A 25,131-nucleotide genomic window follows, 5' to 3' on the forward strand; every position below is an offset into this window, starting at 1 on the left:
GTGTTGTGTCACTTTAACTTTTAGTGCGCACAAATCCAACCGGGAGGGGTATCGCAAGGCAAACTGCTCATGAGCAGAGTAGCAGACTGATTAGGCTTCAAATAGTGCTGTTTTAGACGTTTCCTAAAGATAAAATTAATTTCACATTGGTGCATATGAAGTGGAAACTTTTTCCACAAAAATGGAGCCAAGTAGGAAAAAAGATATGCCCCTTTTTCACGAGATTTAGAAATATGTGGAACTGAAAGCAAGGCTTTATCACTGGATCTCAAAACTCTGCAAGGACAATAGTGGACGAGCTTAGCCGAAAGGTAGTTTGGTGACTTGCCCTGCAAGGACTTGAGAGTTTAGCAGCAGACCTTACAGGTGATTCTTTTACGAATGGGTAACCGATGGAGCATGCGCAGTAAAGGGGGAGAGGCCATCCTAGCTCTGAGGTTATGAATGAGATGCAAGAATGACGTGGGGACATAAAACAGGCAGGGGCTGTGGGTGGGCTGGGCTGCCTGTTCTTGGCTCTGACTAGGGGGAAGGGTGATACAACTGTATTGCCCACTTGCATTTGAGCATTAATATCAGTTCATTGTCCTTGTGCTCTTAACAACCGAGTGCTTTAACTGCTGTTAATGTCCTGAACAGATGACAATAACTCTTATATATAAAAATAAGATGTTAGTGTTCATACTGTAAAGCTTTGATGAGAACACCAAAGATTAATTGCAAATGTTGTCTGACCTTAATGCCAGTGCCCTCAGCTAATTCGATCCTTGCTCCAGGCTGTATGTAGCCTTTCAAAGAAAGAATGGATGCCACTGTGTTTCGCCGTTGGAGAGAGTGGGGGTGGGAGGGGCGCAGAGCGGGGGGGGGGGGGGTGGGGGGTAAAATGCATCTTGATTTCAAAAGAAAAAAAAGTGCCATGCTCACGTGTTGATGTGCTGTGTTTGGGAAAAGTTCTGAGAGGCTGAAATATGTAGGCCCTCTTTTAAGGGATTTTGGCATAGGGCAGCTCAGCAAGTTTGCTCCATGCCAAAGTTAAAGGGCAGGATTGCACCGTGTTAATGCAGTATGGTGCATTCCTGTCCTTTCTCCCTCAGCTGGTGCCGTTTCGGCAGCCTTGCAGGAACGTAGGCACCATGGCAAGGGTCCAGTGCTCGAGTCGGGGTACCACCCGGGTGGACGGCGTCCCCCCACCTATTTTACCGGGAGTTCGACAACTGGTGTAAATGGAGTCACACATTCACTCTTAGGCCTCTCTGGGGCGAGATCGGAGCTCATTCAGAACGCTTCTCACGCGCTGGCTTCTCTGATGAAATCGCATCTAAGGGGTGAGCGAGGGGAGGCCATAAATCTGATGGTGCAAGCCACCTTTCGTGACGTCACTTCCTGTTGTGACGTCAGCCTGCCCCCACTTCTTTTTTTAGGACTTGCGCCCTGCAAGGGTCGTATACAAAAAGGGGAGATGTGTCCGGACGGAAGGGCGAGCTTACCACTCAGGGAGAGTGGAAGGTCCAGCCACAGTATGCGCCCTTGAAGACACTGTGTTACAAAAGAGTACTGGGCTGTTCCAGGGAAGAGTACATGTGCAGGTCACAAAAGTGTCTAGATGTGGTAGAGGCTCGGTGGGTAGGCGGTGCAACCCCCAACGGGCAACACCTCTAAGAGGCTACGGGTACCAGGAACAAATTTTATTCAGGGGGTCCCTTGCTTCAATTAAAAATAAAGACTGGTCTGTACTCGCTGGAAAATTATGTTTCCTGGCTCGAGACTAGACTAGTAAGTGTAAAGGGTGGTTGATATGTTTCTCACAAAAGTACAGTGACACGCGATTCATCAGGACCTATCAAAGAAATAAATCTGTCTACAGAACTTGATCTACCGACCAGTCTCTATTTTTAATTGAAGCAAGGGATTTGTTCCTAGTACCCTTAGCCTCATTTTAACTCACTACTCTGTCTACACCAACCTGGCCCCTCACTCGCACTTCACCCAAAAGGCAGTTGGATGAAAAGATCTCCGCCAAAGAGCCCCTCTTAGAGGTGTTGCTCGTTGGGGTTTGCACCGTCTACCCAACGAGGAGCATTGCCAATGATGAAGCATGACACCTGCAAGGGTGTGTGAGGCCATTATATCCAACAAAATGGATGCCCCTCGGTAGGACTCCACCGAGCCTATAGCACATCCAGACACTTTTGTGACCTGCACACGTACTCTCCCCTGGAACAGCCCAGTACTCTTTTTGTAACACCATGGCAAGGGTGCCTCAGTTGCATGCAGGATTGTTTTCATGCAGGAAGGGTCACTTTCCTGCACAAAAGCAATCCTCATTTATGGGATGTTGGCGTAGGGCAGCTCAGCAAGCCATCTTGCTGCACTGGCCGACGCCACAGTGAAAGGGCAGGAATGCACCATATATATGCAATACAGTGCATTCCTGTCCTCTCTCCCTTCTCTGATGCAATTTTGGAAGCCTAGTGTCAACGTAGGCACCATGGTGCAAGGGTCCGTCCGTTGCGTGCAGGATTGTTTCTGTGCAGGAAGGGACACCTTCCTGCACAGAAACAATCCTAAGAGATGTTTCCTCTTTCTGTGTGTGATGCAGCACAATGAAAGAGGGGGAAACGAGGAGAAATAAAGTATTTCTCTTCATCAAGCCTCACCTCAGGAGGCGTACGGATTAGGCGCTTCCCAGGCTTACAAGCTTTTGTACACCTGGGGCAGCTCCAAAATCAAAGGGTTTTACGTGGGAACACCCATTGCAAAGCCCAGTAACGCCCCCCCCCCCCCCGTGCAGAGTAATGTGACAGCGATCTGCACTGAGTTGCCTTACTCAAGACTTATGAGGCCACTCAAATCCGTGCAGGGTGGCTTTGCGTGGCTTCATAAGTCTGATTCAGAGCCCTGCGTCACGCATGTTCCACTTTGCGTGGTGCAAAAATGACGCAGTGGTCTCACAAACAAGGCCACTAGTTTCTGAAACACTACTGCGGTTAAAGCATGTATTATATTAAGGAACGACAGGACTGTGTCACAAACTGCAGAAGCTATGAGGGGGAGAACTTGTATCGAGCCCTGGCTCCATTTACACGGCTGCTCCCCCCAGCGTCAGTTCACATTAGACGTCAAGGTGCTCCATCAATAACTCGGTTAATAAGAAGTCAAAGGGTTATCATTGGATTCTAAAAGAAAAGAGCCCGGCCTGCTCTGGCCACAGTACTGCTTTCTAGCAACGTTTTAATGTCAGTGATCCCATGGAGTTGTGTCTCTGACCTGTCTACTGCTGCGCCTCTTCACCCTTTTAAAAACCATCCGCTTTCCGCTTCCGTCTCTCTCTCTCTCTCTCTTGGTTTCTTTCTCTATCTCGTTTCCCCTCCATTCCGCCCACCTCTCTTTAGCTCCCTCTCTTTCTTTCTCTTTAGTTCCCTCTGTGTACATTGTTCCCTTTCTCTTTCCATTTCACTTTTGCTGCCCTTCTCCTCCTCCTTACTTCTCTCATTTCCTCGTGCTATCATTCACTTATTTCCTTTTCATCCTATATGTTCTGCTTCATTTTCCTTCCAATGTCCTCCTATAATTCTACACATCTCTTGGCTCATCCATCTATCCAGCTCCCCATCCATCCATCCATGCCCTTCTGTCTGTTCGTCCCTCGGCCTCCATGTGTTAGTTAGCGGAGTGTGGCAGAGGGCGAGGATGCGGTCCGACCCGGCGTTGGTACCTAACTCCCGTCTCTCCCCTCCCCTCTCCCCCTCTGCTCGCTCAGCTCTTCTTCCCTCCGGCTGGGAGGAGGCGGACGCCGCTCCCGGGAAAGGAAAGGAAAGTGTGTCACGCTTATTCAAAAGATGATTTTGGCGTCAGACGAGGAAAGCCTGGGAATGGAGGCACGTGACGCGGCTCCTCAAGACAAGCGAGGTGTAGGCAGTGCAGCGAGAGGGAGAGCGGTGAAGTGCAGGCATTAGAGAGAGTGGGAGAGCCGTGGGGTGCAGGCAGTCAGTGTAGGAGAGGCGATCCGTCGGATACTGTCACTGCACAGAGGGCAGAGCAGGGAGATGCAGGGAGCGCAGCATCCTGAGAGTGTGTAGAGGGGTGGCGAGGGGGGCATCTGCTTTATAAACACAGGCAGCGAGGCGAGAGACGAGCAGCACCACAGACAGCGGCGCAGCATCCCGGGGACGGACGGGGGATCCAGCGGACGTGCAGGAAGGAGGCTGCGGCCGCCACCATGAGCCGCACTGCCGCCAAGCAGCTGGCGCGGGTCCCGGTGCCCTGACGGCCAGCGGCCCCCGAGCGCCCGCCACCGCCCCCGACCGCAGCCCACGCCGCAGCCAGCATGTCCCGCAGGAAGATCTCATCAGAATCCTTCAGCTCGCTGGGCTCGGACTATGTGGAGACCAGCCCCGAGGAGGAGGGCCCCGAGGGGCCCGAGGGACCCGAAGGGACTGAGGGGCCCGAGTGCCCGCTCGCCCGGCTCTGCTGGAATGGGAGCCGGAGCCCGCCTACCGCCCGCAGCCGCGGAGAGACCCGCGAGCTCCTGCCTCGGAGGACGACCAGGAGGAGGAGGGTCAACCTGGACTCCTTGGGGGAGAGCATCCGGAAGCTGACGGCGCCCACGGTGAGCATGCGGGGTGGGCACGGGACTTCCTGCGGCCACAGGGATTCAGCGGAGCGCCCAGCACGTGCAGCACGCCTCATCGAGCCCAATGTCAGATTCACTTGCATCGCCTGGCTTCTCAATCTTCCGCTCTTTACACTTGCATCACCTGACTTCTCCATCCTCGGCTCTACACCATCCTCGCCTTCATTTACCATCCTCAGCTCTCTACACCATCCTCGCCTTACTTCACCATCATCAGCTACACCATCCTCGCCTTAATGTCTCATCATCAGCTCTCTACACTATCCTCGCCTTAATTCCTCAGCTCTCTTCACCATGCTTGCTTTACTTCACCATCCTACCTCGCCACACCTTCCTCACCTTACTTCACCATCCTCAGCTCCCTACACCATCTTCGCCTTACTTCACTATCCGCAGTTCCCTACACTTGCCATCACCTCAATCTACCATCATCAGCGTTCTACACCATCCTCACCTTACTTTGCCATCCTCAGCTCCCTACACCACCCTCACCTTGCTCCACCATCCTCAACTCCATAAACTATTATTACTTTACTTCACCATCCTCAGGTCTCTACACTTGCTATCATCTTACTTCACCATCCTCACCTCTCTATAATTACCATCACCAGATTTCACAATCGTTAGCTCCCTACACTTACTGTCACCTGACTTCACCATTCTCAGCTCTTTTACACCATCCTCATCTTACTTCACCATTCTCAGCTCTCTCACACCATCCTCATCTTACTTCACTATCCTCAGCTCTCCATTTTACATTAATGCACAATGCTCACCTGCCTTCCCCACCATGCCAGCTTCCACCGTAGGCACATGTCTATCCAATCTTCCCCTTACTGCACAGTGCTCATCTGTCTGTACCATCCTGCCTACTTTTAACCACAGACCCACGTCTATACCCTCTTCAGCTGTCTGCACCACTTCCACCTACTTCCACCGCTCTGAACTGCCTCTGCTATCCTCACCTTTACAACCACTCTCCCCTGTCTCTCCTACCCTCTCTTTCCTTTGTGTTCCTCACCTGGATACACAGAGTCCACGCCTGCTGCACGAGCCTCACCACTCCCACAATGCCCTCTGCATTCACCACCCTCCCTTGTATCAACCTCACCTGCCTCCAAAATATCCCTCTGCCTCCGCCACAGTATTGACTTCTGCCTTTCACCCACTCAGCTGCCTCCAGCATCCTCTCAGCATTACCACCTCCACTACCTTTCGCCGTCCTTACCTCCCTACGCAATCCACGCCTGCAGTCCTCACCCACCCTTGGCTGCGCCATACTTCTTCCGACACTTCCTCGTGCCTTGGTCACTCTCTGCTACCTCCACGTTCCTCCCCACTGTCCACCTCACCGCCCCCCCCCACCCGAGGATCCTCCTCACTCATCTGCCTTAAAAAGACTTGCATTTCTCCATCAACCTCCCCTTACACCCCCGCCCTCATCTGTCTCCACCGTCCTAACTTCACTCTACCTTAGTATCTTCCTCCACGGCCCAGCACAGTCTCTGCCATTTGTGCTCACCCCCAACATTTCGCCTTCCTACCTACACATATCACCCTAACCTGCAGCCACCAACTCCACCTTCCTCACCTGCCTCCTTTTCTTTCTTCAACATCCCCCCTTTCCCTAACATTCTCATCTCCCTTCAACGCCCCCTCCCGTCTATGCTAGCCTCCCCTGTATCCACCGTCTTTACCTACTTCATCACGAACACTTTACTTCACCTTTCATCCAGTGCCTTCCCCTCCCCGCGCGCTTTGTATCCCTCCTGGCCATCTTTACCTATTACCTCCTTCCTATCCATTGCCACTGTGCCTAGGGTGTGTGAAGGTGAAGTTTAAAGGTGAGTGTGAGGGTTGCCGGAAGTACTCATCCCTGACCTTACTTTGACGTCTTCATGCGTACATCGTTGACTGACCGCGTCCTGGGTTTGGGGTGGGCTGGCGCACTGTAAGAGGCATGCTTACACCGAGGCCCCCTTGAAACCTTTGATACCCCCATTCAGACCTTCGCCCGCTTCACGGCGCTAGGTAAAACATGTAACCAGATTTACAACCCGCGCTCCCTGTGGCAGAACCCACGCCTCAGCTGTAGAAACAACGCATCTGCCTCTAATTACGCACGCCCACTTTTCCTTGACAGCGCATACTTGACGCACAATTTGATTTTAATATAGAACCCTCTCCGTAGCGGAAGTCCAAAGTCAGACTTCCTCGCACGCGCCCGCCCCCCGCGCAAGGCGCCTAGAAGACGCCCAGCAGAGCGGCTAGCGTGCCTCCGTCGCGTCCGTGTGCGGCCTCTCCAGCCTGCTGGAGTGCGCTCAAGTACCTGTAATGTTCCTGGAGAGGCCAAGAGCTCGCGGTTACAAGGCACGGCAGAGGATGACTGTATTATTTATGATCTCTGCCTTTAAAGCGCTGTCATGGATCACGCCGCAGAGCGAACCGTGTCTGAACCTTGCGCTCTTGAATTCAGAGGTGCTGACCTCAGAGGGACTTCCCCGACTTGTGTCTGCGGTGAACGCAGGGACGCCGAAAGAAACCCTGTCCGAGTGACGAGGGCTTGCGGATGTACCTTGCCCAGAGATTAATGCACATCATTAAGCATTCGACAGTCGTTCGTTTGCTGATGCTTTTGTGTTTCCTCCCACACGCGGTAACGAAGTACCCCGTCCTCCATTTCAGGCGCTAGACGTGCATTGAAGGGGGTAGTGTTGGTAGGCAGCGCTAGAACGAAGAAGCTCTGTTGAAAACAACAGGCAGACGCACGGAGCAATCATGTGGAATGCACGCATGCCCTGGAGCAGGGCGCACGCTGCACGCACTGTCACAAGTGTCTTTTTAATCAATATTGTCGCCATTCCTGACACAATGACCCCGTGCTGTCAAGCAGGAAGCGATGGGTAGGTGACCTATGTTTTTAAGCAGTGATTGGCCTTTAATGCTGCATTTTAAGGTAGTTCGGCGAGGTTAAGGCACCAAAGTCTACCGTTATTATGTAGAACAAAGAAAGGAGTTTGTGTGTCTTGGGCGTAGGAGAACAACCCCATCGTGTTTGAATGTGTCCTTTTACGTCGAAAATGAGCTGTTTGCTTATTCAGAGTATGTTTCATTTGCAGAGAGAACAACCCCAAATGGAGTGCTCAATGTTATCTGAACTCGATTTGTGAAATGTTAAAATGCTGCGTCTGCAGTTACTGGTTTCCCGCCGCTGGCTAAAATGCATGAGACCGTTCTAGCGTACCACCCTAGATTGTTTTAATTAAGTCTTTAGATTCAGGCTGGTACTTAGAGATGTTTGGGATGACGTACCTCAGGTCAGGGGCGCATTCCTTCCCAGCAACATTGAACCCACTGAGGCTTTTGACTCAGTCATCCATTCACTAGTCTATGAGCTCTTGAAGAACATTGTTGTGGATTCTGAACAGAGGAGTCGTCCACGTGTGGAGCTGGGATCATTATTTCTTCTTTTCTACCAATCAACAGTGGGGCTGCCCAGAGCTCTGCAATTGTGTGTCTACTTTTCAGTATATTTCTGTGTCCATCTGACTTGCCATGAGGGTGTAAATTGTCATTTCTGTGCCAGAGGTACTCAGCTTTATCTTCCAGTAGCTGGGTCGTCTGAAAAATGTAAGATTGTCTATTCCTAACCCTCCCCACAATTGTTGTTTGACTGAGATACAGTGGGTTAAAACGCAGTGCTTTTGAGAGTGAAGTAATGCGAGTGAGCCCCAGTGGTTCACTCCTGTGAATGGCGCTTCGCCCCCTTGGTGTTGGGGGTTCAAATGCAGTTTGCTAGGCATGTCAAGAATCTGGGTTTTGTCCTGGACTCAAACTCGAGTCTTGCTTCCAACACTGACAAACCAAGGACTGTTGATTTAAGACCTGCCAGCTGCAAAAGAAAATCACGTTTCTTCCTGCTGACACCTACAAGGTCATACCAGGTGCTGTTTAATTCAGATTTAGGGGATGGAAATGTGCTGTTGATGGCCTGCCAGACTGACACATTGCAAGGTTATGGCCTGTACCAAATGCAGATGTGTGCAGGAAATTCAGGCTCCTGAATATAAACCAAGATTCTCAGCTGCAAAAATCAATCAACTGACTATTAGGGCCAGGTTCAACCTAAGGTTCTTGACCCTGGCCTATAAATGTCTTAAGGGTACATCCAGTGAACGGTGTTGCAATACATCTCAATTCCATGGTGACATTACCAAACACAGCAACATTATAGACAGTCTATTGGTGTTGGCTGTTGGAGGCAGAACTGGGTAAGAGGGCTGGTTTTCCTCTACTGTGGTTGGCCCCTTTGAGGGAACGCTCCTGGTGTTTGTGTCATAAAATAGAAACATATGTACCCAATAGGTCATGAGGGTCTGCAGAGCTTTTGCTACTCAGAATACCCAAGCAAAATGTAAATAGTGCGGTGATTGTAGGGTCTCTAGAACGGGATTTAATCTCAGCTCATTGTGGGGATGTATGACATTACAACGCATGCTTTTACCACGCATGCTTTTACAACGTAAGTATTACAACGCAAACCTTTACAACGCATAGTGCTTTGGGGTGCTGGATAGTGAATAGTTTAATTTACTATTCCAACTCCAGTCCCCGTGGACACTAGGGAAGGTGTTGGATAGTAAGTAAATTAAATCTATTCCCTATCCTAGAGCGCCCCCCAGCGCAATGCGTTGTAATGGTTTGCGTTGTAATAGTTGCGTCATAAAGGCACTGCGTGGTAAAAGTTGCGTTGTAAAGGATGTTTCCCCATTGGGGTCCCATGTGTTCCTCTATTGGAAATACCAAGAGATAAGGTAGCTCTTAACATTTTGTGAGACAAGTTTTTGTTTTAAAGGACGCAACCCCTCACACAAACCAGGTGTGATTCTTCATTATCGGATCCTCTATTGAAGAGTGACTTTATCTCTTAGTCTTCATAAATGAGGGAAAGGGGAACCGCAGTAACGCGAGACCGAGTCCCTCCTCACCAGAGCCTACAAGTTTTCTTAAGATGTACAGGCATACGCAGGCAGGCAGTACTGGCATGGACTCTATATTGCCCCCCCATTGTACATTTGTCCCTATAAGGAGGCTCAAATTATCACACTAATTCCTATTACACCCTGAGGTGGCAACATCTACTACACAAAGTATTAAAAGCCTGGTTATTTTGCTAACTTTCTCTGGTTTTCCTAAATGCATTTCGCTTTCATCTCCACCGATAGGGTTCTCAGATATGATTAAGTCGTTCTGGAGTTTGCTACACGTAAATAACACACATATAAGGATTGTGTATGTATATATGTGTAGGAAACAAATTGCTTCATATTGCTGGACGTTTCTGCAAATATTTTAACAAAGTGGCACATTTCACCAACTTCTCTTTGGAAATGACAATTGTAGCCTATGCTTGTCAGTCATGCTGGTGTTGCAATGTGCAGTTTGCCTCCAAGGAACTCTTAGTCTCAACTGCCAGCCCTCTGATGGCCACCACGCACACGTCCAATAAACAGTGATCTCTTTGTGTACATAAGTAGAGGGTCTAGAAGTGGTCCCGACCTTACACCAGCACATGCATGGTTCTAGACCTCCTTCCTGATTGGCTTTCAACCTTTGAACTTTGCCCCCTCTCTGTTCTCATTGGACCACTCATAGGCTATGAGTTTTACTGAATGCTTGCAGCTGCACTAGCTGATAGCTGGGAGTCTGTATCTCCAAATCTGTGTCCTGTCCATCCCTTCAACTAAACTGCTGAAGATCATTATTCAGATGGTCTCCAGAAGAGAGAGAATGGGTGTTTGAGCGAACTCCTCCAAGAGCTGCTGAGCCCGAGGCTGAAATGTAAATTTACTCTGATTGCAAAATGGTTCTGAGCTTGATTCATATTCGCCTTGTAGACAGCCGCCTCTCTAACAAATGATTTTAGGGGTTGGACTCTGGGTACGAGATGAGGTATATGCAGCAAATTCACCACTTGCTTTTCTTTGTGCTCTTTGGATAGCAATAATGTTGACAAGACATTTCTCTTGACGGACGTCGAGGGCCATCTTATATAAGATAACTTGTACAGAAAAAAATTAGCAAATAGTGGACGAAACATTATATTCTTGTAAAAGTTGCTCTGCAACATACAAAAATGAATGACCTTGTGGAAGCGACTTCTAGCGTCGAAGTCAAAGACTGTTGAAATTGCTTTTGAATGGTGTCTTCCTCTATTTGATAATATTGTCTGACCTTTGGCAAATAATGTTGTCTTCCGATCGAAAGTTCTAAAAAGCACAATACCTACCAGCATTAATCTCTATATCGATTTTGGCAAATACCTTTGGCTTCATATTTCTTATTTCCTTTCTGATTAAATTGGAGGTTCTAGGAAACAGAAAACGTGCCAGCATTAATGTCTGTATCAGTTGTGAATGTGTGTGAATTAATGTCTGTATCAGTTGTGAATGTGTGTGTGTGTATGTGGGGCGGGGAGTGGTAATATACTTATCTTTATAGACCTAAAAACACACTACATCATACATAGTTTATCTTACCTCCAAATCACGCCACTTTCCTCATTTATCTCAGTCACACTTATGTGGTATGGTGGGTTCCCCATTAAACCTTAATGGGTGTCGTTTATTAAGTGGTCTGGGAGCATCAGGGAGTGCAGGAACTGATGGACCAGAGTTGGTAAAAAGGGACAACTCTCAGGACAAGCACCTCATGATACATTGGGTCTTGAGCCCTCTTGCGTCATGTGTCAGTCCATTCAGCTCTGCCCTGTTGGAATCAGGCAGGAAATGAAAAGAGGGTCAGGCAGGGCTGGTTCTGGGTCACTCCAGTTCTAGGCAGATGCCCACGGTGCCACCAGAAGAGGTTCGCCAGATTGCCTCTAAAAAGGCATCAAATGCCATTCTTTACCAGGGAAGAAGGCAGGGAAATACTGCTCTGCCTATGTCATGCCTGCACCCGCCCTGTCGCTGGGCCTTGGAGGCGCTGCGTGTCACCTCACGGTACAGCAAGGCACTAGGACAAGGGGCCTGATGGGCTGCGCTGCCGACAGCGGTGCAATCATGCACAGACCTGTCAGGCCAGGAGTCAGGACGCAGTGCTTAGAGAGAGCTCCAGGTCGGCCAGCTTGAAGGCTATTCTTAGTCTTGGGCCGGCAGGTGTCTCAGACTCTGCTGGCAGCTGACAGCTCAGGTCCATAGCGCCCCCGCCAGGTCATGACCTCTCTTACCTCAGAGGCGCCATTTTAATCCCTGAAAAGTTGACATTAATTGTAAAACGAGTTCCAGACCTGTATACTACATCACTGCCCCCCCCCCCCCCCCACAGAGGACGTCATCGTCTGTAAGCATTATGACGAAGCGCAGATGTTTCCCGTCATTAACGATATATATATTTAAATTGCGTAAGCTTCTGTCGTGAAGTGCATTCCCGACTCTGCTTATCACAGTTCACTTTACTGTAGGTCGATCCAGCCATGATTTTGCGCTGCTCATCATTCCTACCAGGTGGACAGATGGAAACGCTTCGGTTGAGTGGAAAGAGGGGGACTTTTTGATACGCAGAGGCACGTTTAATACCCTTTTTGTGCAGGCGCTCACGCGGGCAGCGCAACACAAAATATGGCACTTATATACCTACTCTTGGAAAGACCTGCGTGTACAGTGCTAACCTGTATTATTTTGCGTGAGTGCCCACGCAAACTTTAGTGGATGTTGGCTGCAATGTCATTACATTTTCCAAACATCTGTTCCCAACTTCTGTATCGTGCCAGCCACCGGGCACCCAGAGAACTACGAAGAATTACGAACAAGAGAGTACCCCTGGGGTATTGACCTGGGAGGTCGCCTACGCCGTTCTATTCAGTCAATAGTCGCACTGACAGGCATATTAAATATGTCGTTGGATTTAATACCTCGTAATGTACGGGTGAAATGCAAGTACCTTAATATAGTGTGGGCAGATTTTACCGCCGTTGATGCATCAATCCTGAATCTCGACAACATGTCGCTTGCTTTCGATGCGGTCATATTGACCTGCTGATATTTACAGCATGCGTAGAGGCGCGAACAGGCAGGCGTTGAGTTGGAATGCTGTAGCGTTCTCTTTTATTCTACAGTTCATAATGCCTGGAGGATTTCATTTATGTGTGTGTGTGCGCGAGCATGCATGTATGTGTGTGTCTGTCTGCGTGTACATTTGTATCGCTTCACTTTTTAACATGTTTTGAAAAATGAGAGAAGGAAAGAGACCCAACCAGATCACAGTTTCATTATTATATTTTATTATAGAACAGCTGTGGGGAGCCTGACCCCAAAGGGCAGGACTGGGGCCCCTCCCCAGTGGGGTCGTTTTTAACCTCAAGTTGTGGGCGGTTAATTTGGGGTATTTCATTGCCCCAGTGGAGTGTGACCGAAACATGCTTATTTTGCACACCTAGAGAGTGTATTGAATGCCACTGGCAGAGGATTGCAGCGCAATCACTTTTTTCTTTTTTTTTTGTAAATAGTGAGACTGAAAACAAACAGTAGTTTTATCTTGTGAACCTCTGACGCACAGTCAGTTTTCAGGTTGCTTGCTTGTATGCAGTTAGTAATCTTGTGCTCATTGCTTGGGCCTTGACCCCCGCACCCCCACCTCCTCCCTCCTCATTCATGTTTTGTTTAATTTATACTGCTCCCCATGCTAAAACTTAAAACAAAACAAAATTATTAATAAGCTAATAGGCGAAACCTAATGCATTTACAAGTGCTTGTTACCCTGGAGCAGTCCATCCTGTTTCACGAGGCCCTACCCCTCTCCACCGAAAACCAGTAACCCTACACGTATTTTGCCCTTATTGTGTCTCATTAGTGAGATGCATGTAAAGCTGATTGGCTTAGTGAAATTTGGGCCCAGGCCTGAACATATCATTTCTGCTTCAGGAAACTCTGAGCTTTCACTTAAGGAGACATGCTGAGACACCCACTTGAAAATCAGTCAGAATTCCATTCCATATTTACTACCTCATCTGTGCCACTACCAAAGGCTAAACCATATGCGAATCGGTAAGGACCTCGTCCCATCACAGCAACCCAGCCTGGGTTTCTAGGTCACCTCCCTTCTGCATGGGACACAGGTAACCGCAGATGCATTGGTGAGTTATTGGGCCTTAACAGTGAGGTGCAACTTCAGCCTCGAGACAGAGCATCCTCACGACTCCCCTCTGCACACACTCAACCCACATGGGGAGACTCGTATTGACAAATGTAAACCCTTGGGCCATCACCTCTTAACCACTGTGGACACCTGAGGGTAATGCTCCTTTCCATCCCTTTTTACTTCTTATGTGCAATACGAGACACTGTCCGACCATATTTAAATCAGCCTTCTTTCTGGACCAAAGTAGTGGTCTAGCCTGAAATGCGAGGCCATGTTCGGTCTGCACGCGCAAAGAAGCAGCGATGGGCTTTTTTTTCTTTACATTGACTCATCAGTGGAGAAGAGCTTGAGTCTTCAGGTGCGCTGAGTACTTGAGCCTTCTGCCTGGGCATCCCCCTCATCAATTGTAGAAAGGCTCACTGAGAAATAAAAGTGATCAGTGGTTCGAGCCCCAGAAGATAAGCCATATTGATTCAAGCGATTACACCCATCACCTTCAAACCTCTTCATGGGCTTTGAAGGTCCTCAGGTGTTATCTCTTTCGCCAAAAAAAGAAACAAAATGAGCTCACACATTAATCACAAGAGGGCCTTTTTGTAGCAGATGTGTTACTTTCATTTGACAAGCATGACGCCTTATGTAGCATCTACCATGTTTAATGTGGTGGATGCGTCAAACGCGGAGCGCGCGCATCACATGAAATAGAGATTTCCTCTGAGGACAGAAACAGATGACTTCCAGATTCAAGGCCATGTGCACAATTTATAACGTTGTCTCCGGATCATGACAGCCCTACCTTCCATTAACAAAAACACTTCCCCGAAATGAACACAAGCGCCATTTTGGACTGGTGTCCTGCCAAGTGCTTACTGCCACATGTCATATATTATCTGAGGAGACCGCTGAAGTGACAATTTCAACAGATTCTTGTATGCATAATTCATGTTATTTCTATCCAACCATAGAACCCGCACAAAGTCTACATTAACATTTCTCCATTGCCAACCAGTCGAGTACACTAGGGCATGCAGGGGCTTTAGAGAGACGCCGTTCTAATTGCGGTTTCACATTCAGACTGACGAGTACGAGTCACGTTTATTTGCATAGTTAAAAAAAAACATACATTAAAGTTTAAAAGAAGAATGTCTGTTACATAAGAATTCACTGTGAAAAAAAGACACCAATTGAAAAAAAAACATTATTTACTCTCTTATTAAAGACATTTCTAACAAACTCGTCAAGTGTATGAGACTAAACACGTTGACACCATTATCAAGAAGTAAAAGTAATGACTAATAAATCATGCGATCTGGGGTTATTGTTACTAAAATCGCCAGCAGGCCCTAATGACTCTTTGTGGGCAGCAAGTTTACCTTTTTATTATCCCACCTGGTTCCAAACCGTAAAGTGCTGATTGATAGTAGAAATGAGAACCCCTTAACCCGAGTGCAAATATCATGTGCAAAAAAGCTCAATTTAAGTTAACCTGGCCCTAAGCCCTCATGTTCCTCCAAAATATCCAGACACAGGAGTCATCCTCTTGAAGCAGGATAATAAAGATCAGGAAAACACCTTAAGCCTAGATGTATGTCATGTTTCTAAAACCAGCCTCTTAAAACAGGATAATAAAGAGCAGGTGTACCCTTTCAAAAATGCATACATTGCAAATATCGTGTGCAAAAGAGGAAGCATAACATTAACCTGTCCTTGTCCCTTCGTGATCACATGAGCGGTCTATGGACAGTTTCAAAAGGCCACTTCCTAGAGCTGGAGAGTAAGATACTATCTTGTATGACATACATTCGTAAAGAACATATATACCTTGAGCCCGGATGTATGTCCTATTTCCTAGTCAGCCTCTACGAAAGGGATTATAAGAACAGATGAACCCCTTAAATAAGTTACAAAGTGCAAGTGGCCTGGGCAAGGGAGCTGACTTAAAATTGACCTGTCCTTGTCCCTTCATAATCCCAAGAGAAGGTTTTGAACAATTTCAAAAGGTCATCTCCTAGGGCAGGAGAGTAAAGTTCTATCTTGTATAATAAGCGTTCTTATAGGTAACCACACTTCATACCCTCACTGATCCAGTTCTTTTAAGAGCGGTTTTAGAAATCGTACTCCCCTGCAAACTAGGGGGATTGAGCCGCCGCTCAGCCAAGTGGTTACTGCTTGTGGGCAAGAGCAAAGGAACAGCTTTATGAAGATTGCTTTCAACTTGCTTTTCCATTGAGCCATGGGTGCCAGGCATAAACAGAAGATGTGCACTAGTGTCTCTTTTTTTCCTGCATAGTCGTCAACTTTGACTTTGCGGTACGATGGTGTAAGATCTTGAGTGTCTCTGATACCTAGCTGATATAGCATAAATTGTTGCTTTAGGGCCCAATAAAAATGTGCTGAAAGTTACTTCTGCTGTCTTAGGATGTTATATGAATTAATCACGGTCCAGGCAAGTCTTCTTCTTTGCATGGGCATTTTTATCAGACAGAATTTGAGTTGAGGAGTTTGTTGCTTGATTAAAGGCTGCCTTTCCTAGAGTAGGGGTCCACATTTCTTACATACCTAATTCCCTAATGACCTTCAATCAATCCAAAGGCACTCTTGCTTTGGATCGATGGATTTTTTTTAACTCAAACTCGTCATACCTGAGCTGGTGAAACATTTTTTGGTAGTGAAAACTCTATTTTATTCACTTTGTATCTTGTTGAGTGTGAGTATTGCCCGGCTGCGCATACTTTCCGTGCCAAGACTGATACACATTATATTGGCAGAATATTTGGAAATTATATTGAAGTGTAAATGCTTGGTGATGCTGTGATAGACACAATTTTTTCCTGGTCTGGTCCTTTTTTATTAGCTCAAATGTTGAGGCCTTAAGTGTGCACAATTCTTCTGCCAACCCCGAGCAAATAAAACGAGTTCAAGGCTCTGGCAGTTTGTCGAGTGTCTCCCTTAATCAAGGCGAAGCCATTGCATGCCGAGTTCGCCATGTTGACAATTCCCTAGTTTCCCACCTTTTCTAGTGATTTGTTGTTAGTCTGTGTGCAGTGGCAGCTATTACCAGACCACACGCATTACTGATTGGGAAGCGCTGCTTTCAGCTTGACCAGTGCAGGCATCATTTTATTCATCCCAATTCTATCCTTCAATGTATTTTAACACTGCCCAAAATAGAAAATGCTCTGTATTTTTTAAATGAAATACAGAGTGACTGAGGATGAACAAATCTACATGTCAGACAAAGAGAGCATCCTTTTTTTTCGTAATTAAAATCCTAAAGAGAATTCCTCTTTTAAGAAAAAGATGTTAGTTTTTAATTATCGATAAAAGGACTATACATCCCAGGCAATCCGCAAAAGGTTGGTTTTTTTTAGAATCTTGACGTTTTCACTTGTAACAGTGAAAGAAGAGACAATTCCTTTTGAAATGTCACTCTAAAGATTTTCTCGTGGTATCGAACATTTTAATACAAATTAAGGGTGTCATTTAGTGGTTGGTAGGAGAAGCAAACTATTACCCCCATGTTGTTGTTTTGAAAAAACTGGAATTTAACCGATCTGAGATCTAGTCTATCAATAGTAGTGATTCCTACAGGTTTCAGTGGTTCTTTTGTTGTCTTTTTAAATACCCCTTAAACGCTGCAGTCTTAGGCTTGTTTTTTAAAAGGGAGAGTTTGAAGAAATTCTTCCATTAGTAGAGGGTCAAAGATGTGATGACACTTGATGTTAGATAATTTGAGATGCCTTTATTACATCTCTCTGATTTTGGATGAAACTACACTGAAGATACAACAACAATCTTATTTAGGTGCACGCAGTTTGATAATGCAGGCAGCAATTCCTAGTAATTGAGGCATCCCAGAGCTACCGAGCTAATGTTGTCAAGTTCAGCATTCACGCTTATTTTTGCTAATCCTATGTCTGTGTTTTGTGGAGAAAGTTTTGGGGGCATATTCACAAGGAGCTATTGCCAAATTAATGGCACTTTATCACAGCCAAAATCGTGCTAAATTTACCTATCCATTTACAAGCTGGTGCTAACAGCCCACAGCACCAGTTCTCCCGCGATAGCAGCCACAAAAACCATAGCCACAAAGGACTCCCGCAACTATCGCTAATGAGATTCAGAGTAGGCGTTCCCGTGCAAAAAGCTGCAACAACACCACACCTCAACATTCACAACGACCAGACAGATTGGCAATAAGAACACAAAATACACAATAAGGCGCCTTAGCAGCAGGAAATTTACACCTGCTCTGACCTGGTGTAAAGTCAGACCACAGTCTGTACCACAAAAGGGAGCCCAGCCCAGGGCGTCATTGGAAGGGCAACAGATGCCATGGAGCAACTGAGCATGCAGCACAGACAACTAAGAGGGCCACAACAACCCACCGATACCACCCCCAGGACCACCCCTCCCTGGCACCCCCTCCGACCAAAGACATGCCACATCAGTCACACCGAAACATGTACAAAATAATCCGCCTGATGTGACACAATCACAACTGGTGACATGCATGTGTCGTCACAGAAAATAAATGAAGACACATGGCAGCTCCCCTCGACACAATCCGTCGGTCACAGCCTGCAAGACAAAACACATGATGAGAAGGTGTGCCCTGTGCACATCAAAGGACAGAGAGAGAGCTAAGGAGAGAGAGAGAGAGAGAAGAAAAGAGGGAGAGAGAGAAGAGGAGAGGGGGAGATAGAGAGAGAGAAGAAGAGAGGGGGAGAGAGAGAGAGAAGAAGAGAGGGGGAGGGAGAGAGAGAGAGAGAAGAGAGGGGGAGAGAGAGAGAGCCAGAAGAAGAGAGGGGAAGAGAGAGAGAGAGAGACGTCCCTGAGCACCAAGGCCAGACAGCTCACCTGCTGCCACCGGTGTGTCTCCAACTACTCGTCGGTACGTATAGCAGTACACCAGGTCACACATGTGAGACAGAGCCGTCATCTGAAACAGAGTCCAGAGACATGGCTGGCTCAGGACACACACACTTGCACAAGACAACATCGTCCGCCCGCCCACGCACACCCAGGCGGAGGCATCCCAGCCCCTCCCTCCTCCCATCGGAGCATGCCCGCCCATGCACACCCGGGCCTCACTGCTCACCTTTTGCCGCCGGCATGTAGATTTCAGGTCCCACCATGTGCCGCTACAAGTCACAAGCCCTGGGTCCGCGGCATGGCACCCTCAACACCATGCATCCACGCTGCGCAGGCCACCAGGTCACACGTCGGGTGCTCGGACTTGATGACACAATGGCATAGGACATACCAGGGCACCCGGCAACATCGCAGTCTGCACAGCTGCTCAGCCCAATAGATGCCACTAACCCTGTGAACCCAGAAGCGCGGCTTTGTGGCGGTAGGCCCTCGCAGCCCACTGGCACGACCTACACAGCGGTCCAGCAAGGCACACAAATCCTGAGCTGTCCAAACAGCTGGGACGGGGCATCATTGCAGGCTGCACACCGGGTCAGCAGCTCAAGGTGCCAATGACTAAGTGCACCCAAAGTCACTGTCCGGTGGCGGGGTGCCTGTGTCATCCGCAATACAGCGTGTGCCCCAAACCCTGTCCAACTCCAGTCAGCATCCTGTGGGGGGGTGCCTGTGCCGTCCACAATGCAGCATGTGACACAAACCCTGTCCAACCCCAGTTAGCGGCCCATGGCAGGGTATCAGGCCTGTGCAGGCTGCAATGCAGCATGTGCCACAAATTCTGTTCAATCCCAGTCAGCACCACATGGTGGTAGGCCCGTGCCGGCTTCAAGGCCTCGGGTTTCTCATCCAGTCACCACCGTCAGAGGGGTATGTGATGTCGTCGGCCCCTTATATTAGCGGGGTCACAGGGCCTGTGACGCCTGTGCTGGGTGGGTGTGGTGTGCATGAAAACCTGCTTTCAGGGAGGGGCTGTGACATGCTGAGAACAACACCAGTGACCAGCACACTACCAGCGAGTACACCTGCGACGGGTAGCAAAGAGGATCCCCCTCAGAGCGTTGGCGGAGTGGTCTGGCCTGCTGTACGCCAGAACAGTGCAAGGCTTGCAAAAATGACTCGTGGGCACTGGCGTGGTTCAGTCCATGCCCGGACAAGGAAGTGGCTGATGAGTGTGTCCCTGTTGTGGTGTCCACGAGACCCATGAAACAAATTGCTATGTAGCACCCTCTGACTGGCATGCCACAGGATGAGTATCATTGATGCAAGGGAAATCTCTGTCCCTACATTCATCCACACATATATACATGAATGATGAAAGACATGACACAGCAGTGCATCACTGGATGTTGATTGCACATCCAGTACAGTTCCGCAGCTGGAGCGGTACAGGGCAATGCCGAGCACACTACACAATATGGGCCAGTGGAGAGCCAGCCAGAGTCCATCCGTGGAAGACAAGTAGTGCGGAAGAGGAGGGATGCAGTTTGCAGTCTGGTTGCCAGGTCATTGGTCATCAAACAGGATGTGGCGGTCCATGCCCCTGTCCAAGGTGAGTGCATCTGAGTGAATCGGGGGTCAGTGGAAGGTCATGAGGCCATGTGCGGGACCAACCAGGAACAGGCCAGGTGGCAGAATGAATGCTACTGAGTCCGTCTGATCACAAGCCCATCCACGTACTCGTCCCTGGATGTGTGCCCTGCCCCACCTGTGGGTGTTGCTGTACCGGCTGCGGCACTGTGTGCCACTGACAACTCAAGTGCCGGAGGTGGATTGTCGGCCGCCCTGTGCGCCACTGATACCTCAGGTGCCAGAGGTGGATGGTCGGCCGCACTGTGTGCCACTGACACATCAGGTGCCGGAGTGGTTAGGCCTGCCACACAGGGAGGCATATACAAACCAGGGTGCAGGGATGTGGATGGTGTGGGGGCAGCAGCATTCAACATCGCCACGCCTTGTGGCAGCAATGCCATGATGAGGATCTGCAGGGCATGGTAGATCCCAGCTACATTCCACTGATGTGCAGTGGTGGCTGCCATTCTTTTCGCCTCCATCCGCACAATGCCCTCCATGAGCCTCCGCATCTGTGGCAGCTCACGGCTGGTATCGCTGGAGCCACTTAGCACACAGGTGTACTTCTCTCTGCGTCATGACTCTAGCGGTCAGTCAGGGCTCGTTGGAGACCATGGAGCGGGCTACACACTCAAGGATGGCGTCAAGTTTGGTCACCATGTTCCCGAAGCCCAACCGCACCTGCTCTGCGGTGTCCCTCTGGCACTCCAGCACACAGCTATGAAAGGCCACGTGTTGTTCCTGGGGGTCTTGGGGGAGTGCCAGGGCTGTGGGTGCCTCCTGCTGGGTGCTTTGGGTAGTGGGTGGGGTCTCCTCGATGTAGCTGGGCTGCCCTGATCCTGGAGGTGCGAGGCAGATGAGGTCACTGATGTCTTGGATGGCTTGGGTGTCGATGCTGGTGTTGTCCTCTTCCTCCTCATCAGTGAAGAGTGGCTGGGACTGCTCTGCAGGAGGTGTTGACGGTGCCCCTGCGATGTGAAGGGGAGATGGTGTATTACAATGCGTCCCCATGTATGTAGCCGCGTGGTACATGTTGACATTCAGACAGCATGGCATTGTACATTGAGACCGTCTATAGATCTGGGTGAGGACCCAGAGTCATTGTGGGCGTGCCCTTTGCTCTGCTTGATTGTGCATGTGTGCCATTGTGGCCATCTCCCCCGTCCCCTCAGTACCTGTTGGTCACTCACCCTGTTGCGGTTGTGTTGTGTCCTGTCAAGCAGTGTCTGATCCCCCTACTCCCGCCACAGTCTCCACACTGATGACTGTCGACACCAGCTCCTCCATGTCATCCAGCTCGAGCTGAGGCGCTGGGCCCCCACCTCCAGTCTGCGTTGCTGCCTTCTGGTTGGCAGAGATTTTCTTCTTGGTCCGCCGATTGATGTCATTCCATCGCCTCTTGACCTTGTCCATTGTCCTCTTGTGCTCACCGACAGCATTCACCTTGTCCACGATTTCCCGCCATATTCCATTTTTGGTGCCCAATGACACGTTGGGGGTGACGAACAGTTGTTGATGGAGTTCCATCACCTCAGTGACTATGATCCTGTTTGCCTGCAGCCTGACCTTCGTCTTCCTCCTCTTCTTCTTGTCCTTGCCCTTCCCAGTCCCCGAGGTCCCGGGATGGTCGTTTGGGGTGCTTGTGAGGTTTCACTCATCCTCTGCGCCTGCTCTGGCTGCCTCCATTGTGCTTGGGTTTTGGTCAGTGTGTGTTTGGGTGTTTTTTCTGCTTTTTTTGGTGATTTGTCCTCCCTGCCAGGTGCGTGATGCAGGCCTGGTGCTGCTTATCGCTGGTTTCCTCATCGCGCTTAGGCCCATCGCAGGTTTTTTGGTGTTGTGGTTTGGGTTTTTGTCTCCATCGAGGTGGTTGTATCGCAGAAATTGTCCGCCGTTTCGGCAGACTATCACATGCTACTGCCGCGTTGTAAATTCCATGTTGACACAGGGTTATTTTCCCGTGATAGGCTGCGTTGTTCAAAGTTGCGTTATGCTACTCTTGCGGTAGTTATCACACCTTCTTGTGAATATACCCTTTAGATTCATGTTTTAGGTAGGGTCAAGTTGGCGCTTGCGTGTATATACTGTACATGGCATGAGTGTGAAAATTAAAAGACAGGTACTAATTAGCCCAGGTAGTGTGTAATGACGACTCACTGAATGATGTCACAAGAATGTGGGCCACAGACAGCAAGGTCACAACAAAACCGTATGGATTTTTCTGTGCATGGCCCTGCATTAAATAATAATAATGCGTTCATTTATAAACATGTAATAATTCGTATAGTAAGGAACAATGAAAACAAGCATTTGTAAAGCCAATAGGTCTGACGTTGTCTGCCAGCCTTTTGGCAATTCTTGTTTTGTTATGGTTTTTGCAAAACCTTAAAGTCTGGGAAGCTGCTCGGTGTTTGTCAATCCCCCCCGCCCCTAAAGGCAAATATGTTTTCTGGTCTAAAAAATTTACATATTAACATAGTACTTCCCGGCACTAAAGGAAAGCGCTTTGTGTGTGGATGTGTTTATTGTGAAAGGAAAACATGCCATAACTCATAGTGACATCAGCCAATGGCTGAAGTGTGCTTATTCATTGCCTCTTGATGCATGCTTGTGTGGGATGGAGAAAATTGTGAATGACACAACCACAGGCAACTGGATGAACTGTGGAAGAAAACCTCTATAACTATGCTCTACGCTCTACGCACAATTTTAGTAAAATCAAAAAGTCTTGGCTAACACAAGCCTGAAAAACCATTTGTTCTGCCATTTGCTGCCAGCCTCTTGCCTTTGAGAAAGAAGAAAAGAAAGAAAGAAAGAAAGAAAGAAGGAAAGAAAGAAAGAAAGAAAGAAAGAAAGAAAGAAAGAAGGAAAGAAAGAAAGAAAGAAAGAAAGAAAGAAAGAAAGAAAGAAAGAAAGAAAGAAAGAAAGAAAAACAGGCAAGAAGGTTTAAAGCAGGAATGAAGAAAAACAAGAGAGAATTAAAGAAAAACTCAAAAATGAAACGCAAAACAGGATGGAGAAAAAGAAAGCAAGAAAAAGAAAGAAAGAATGAAAAAAGGTGAGAAAGAAAGAAGGAAAGAGAAAGATATTGAAAAAGGAAAAAAGAAAACAAAGAAAGAAGGAACGAAAGACAGCAGGAAAGCAAGGAAAGAAAGAAAATTCAAAGAGGGAAATATAGAAGGCAAGAGAGAAAGAAAGATCGCAAGAAGGAAAGAAAGAAAAAGTAAATAAAAAAAGGCATTACAAGTACTGCAAATTAAGCATGATATAGACTGATTTTCTTCCTGAGCAAAGTTTCTTAATGAACCATCGGTGAAATTAAGTCCAGAATAAACATTTTCAGAAGAATTGTCGATTTACATTTTCACATTGATAGTATTGAAGCTTTTAGTTTGTGTACTGCATGGATAGTAAAAAGAGAATACCTTAACGCCTTAACCGCGGCGGTTTTTCTGCCGCGGTGCTGCGTCGGCCGTTGGCCGACACCAGCACTAGGGAGTTAGTACTGCCAACGGCCGACGGCAGCACGGAACGGGTTAATACAGAACAGTTCCAAATTGACACAATCTGTTATCCTGTGAATTAACAGCAGTCAAATAAACAAACAAACAACACTTCAAAAGGAATTTACAACAGCCTTAGCAGGCAACAGGAACTGATAAGACGGGAATGTGGCCTGTGCTCTCATCTGGTAGGAAGCATCCTTCTATCACCTCAGGGTCGAAACACAAGGGCAAAATAATTATAAAGTAAAAACAAAAACACTGGCACTGAAGGGTACCACCTTTCGTGTGGATGTGCTCATGTAAAAGAGCAAAAAGCAGTCACTCAAAGTAGATCGACCCATTTCCCCTTGCTGTATGCTGTAGTGGATGGAAGCGAAATGTAAATGACACAACAATAGACCAATCGATAAGAAGAGGTGGCTGAAAGCCCCTTTAAGTAAGTATATTAAACATATAATTTCCTCTTCTTTCCCATTAAAACAAGGGACCAGACAAGGTTGTCCCCTGTTTCCATCGCTCTTCCTTTTAGCAATTGAACCATTCCTCCAATATCTACAGGAAAACCAGAGTATCCCCGGTATATATTTCGGCAAATCTACTGTCCTGGTCGCAGCATATGCAGACGATATATTGGTGGTCTCAAAGTAAGCTACCATGGCTATACCGGTTCTCATGAGATCGATTAATGAATATGCAGAGGACTCGCTCGGGCTACACCCTTAACAAGGACAAGACAGAAATTACATTACTTAACCTATGAGGTGGTAGAGATGTTATGGGAGATTCTGGGTTGACGTGGCAGAAAGGTACGAATAAATACCTAGGCATAGAATTCTCAAACAACCTTATCACTACTCTAGAAGAAAATGAAACTATTATAAAAAATGTACTACTAAATGGGTGGTCACCAAAATTCCAAACATGGTGGTGCAGAATAGAAACAGTTAAAATCATGATAACATCTCTTATCAACTACCTCATTAGTATTTTACCTATGCTACTATCAAATATTTTCCTAAAGGAAATAGATAATATTTAATGGCAAGGAAAAACGTCAAGGATTTCCCTAGGAAAACTCAGACTAGCCAAGAACAAAGGATCAAATTTTAGGAATTGCCAAACGGCTTACCTTTGTAAGCAAGGCTCGGCATGGTTCCTGGATAAGTAAGATCCCAATGGTTAGATGTAGAATAAAGTCTAATTAATGATATCCCACTTCCAGCTATCATGACAATGCAAGTCTCTATGTTACCACACGCCAAATACATTATTCAAAACACTAAGAAAGCATTGGCATGTCTAGATACACAATCCAGCCCAAAGATGTGTGCATCAAATGCAATGGCGATTTGGCAC

At 47.7% G+C, this 25,131-nt stretch overlaps 1 protein-coding gene across 3 annotated transcripts in view; it reads left to right on the forward strand.

Moving 5' to 3' along the window:
* Positions 1–4,327: 4,327 nt before the first annotated feature.
* Positions 4,328–25,131, forward strand: part of GUCY1A2 (guanylate cyclase 1 soluble subunit alpha 2) — a 1,137,327-nt gene continuing 1,116,523 nt past the window's right edge. For all 3 annotated transcript variants that reach the window (XM_086933481.1, XM_086933483.1, XM_086933482.1), the window contains exon 1: positions 4,328–4,609. In XM_086933481.1, the coding sequence (XP_086789607.1) occupies positions 4,328–4,609 (282 nt within the window). The remainder of the gene's footprint in view (positions 4,610–25,131) is intronic.

Source organism: Lissotriton vulgaris, chromosome 8, assembly GCF_964263255.1.
Source record: "Lissotriton vulgaris chromosome 8, aLisVul1.2, whole genome shotgun sequence".
Classification (NCBI taxonomy): Eukaryota; Metazoa; Chordata; class Amphibia; order Caudata; family Salamandridae; genus Lissotriton; species Lissotriton vulgaris.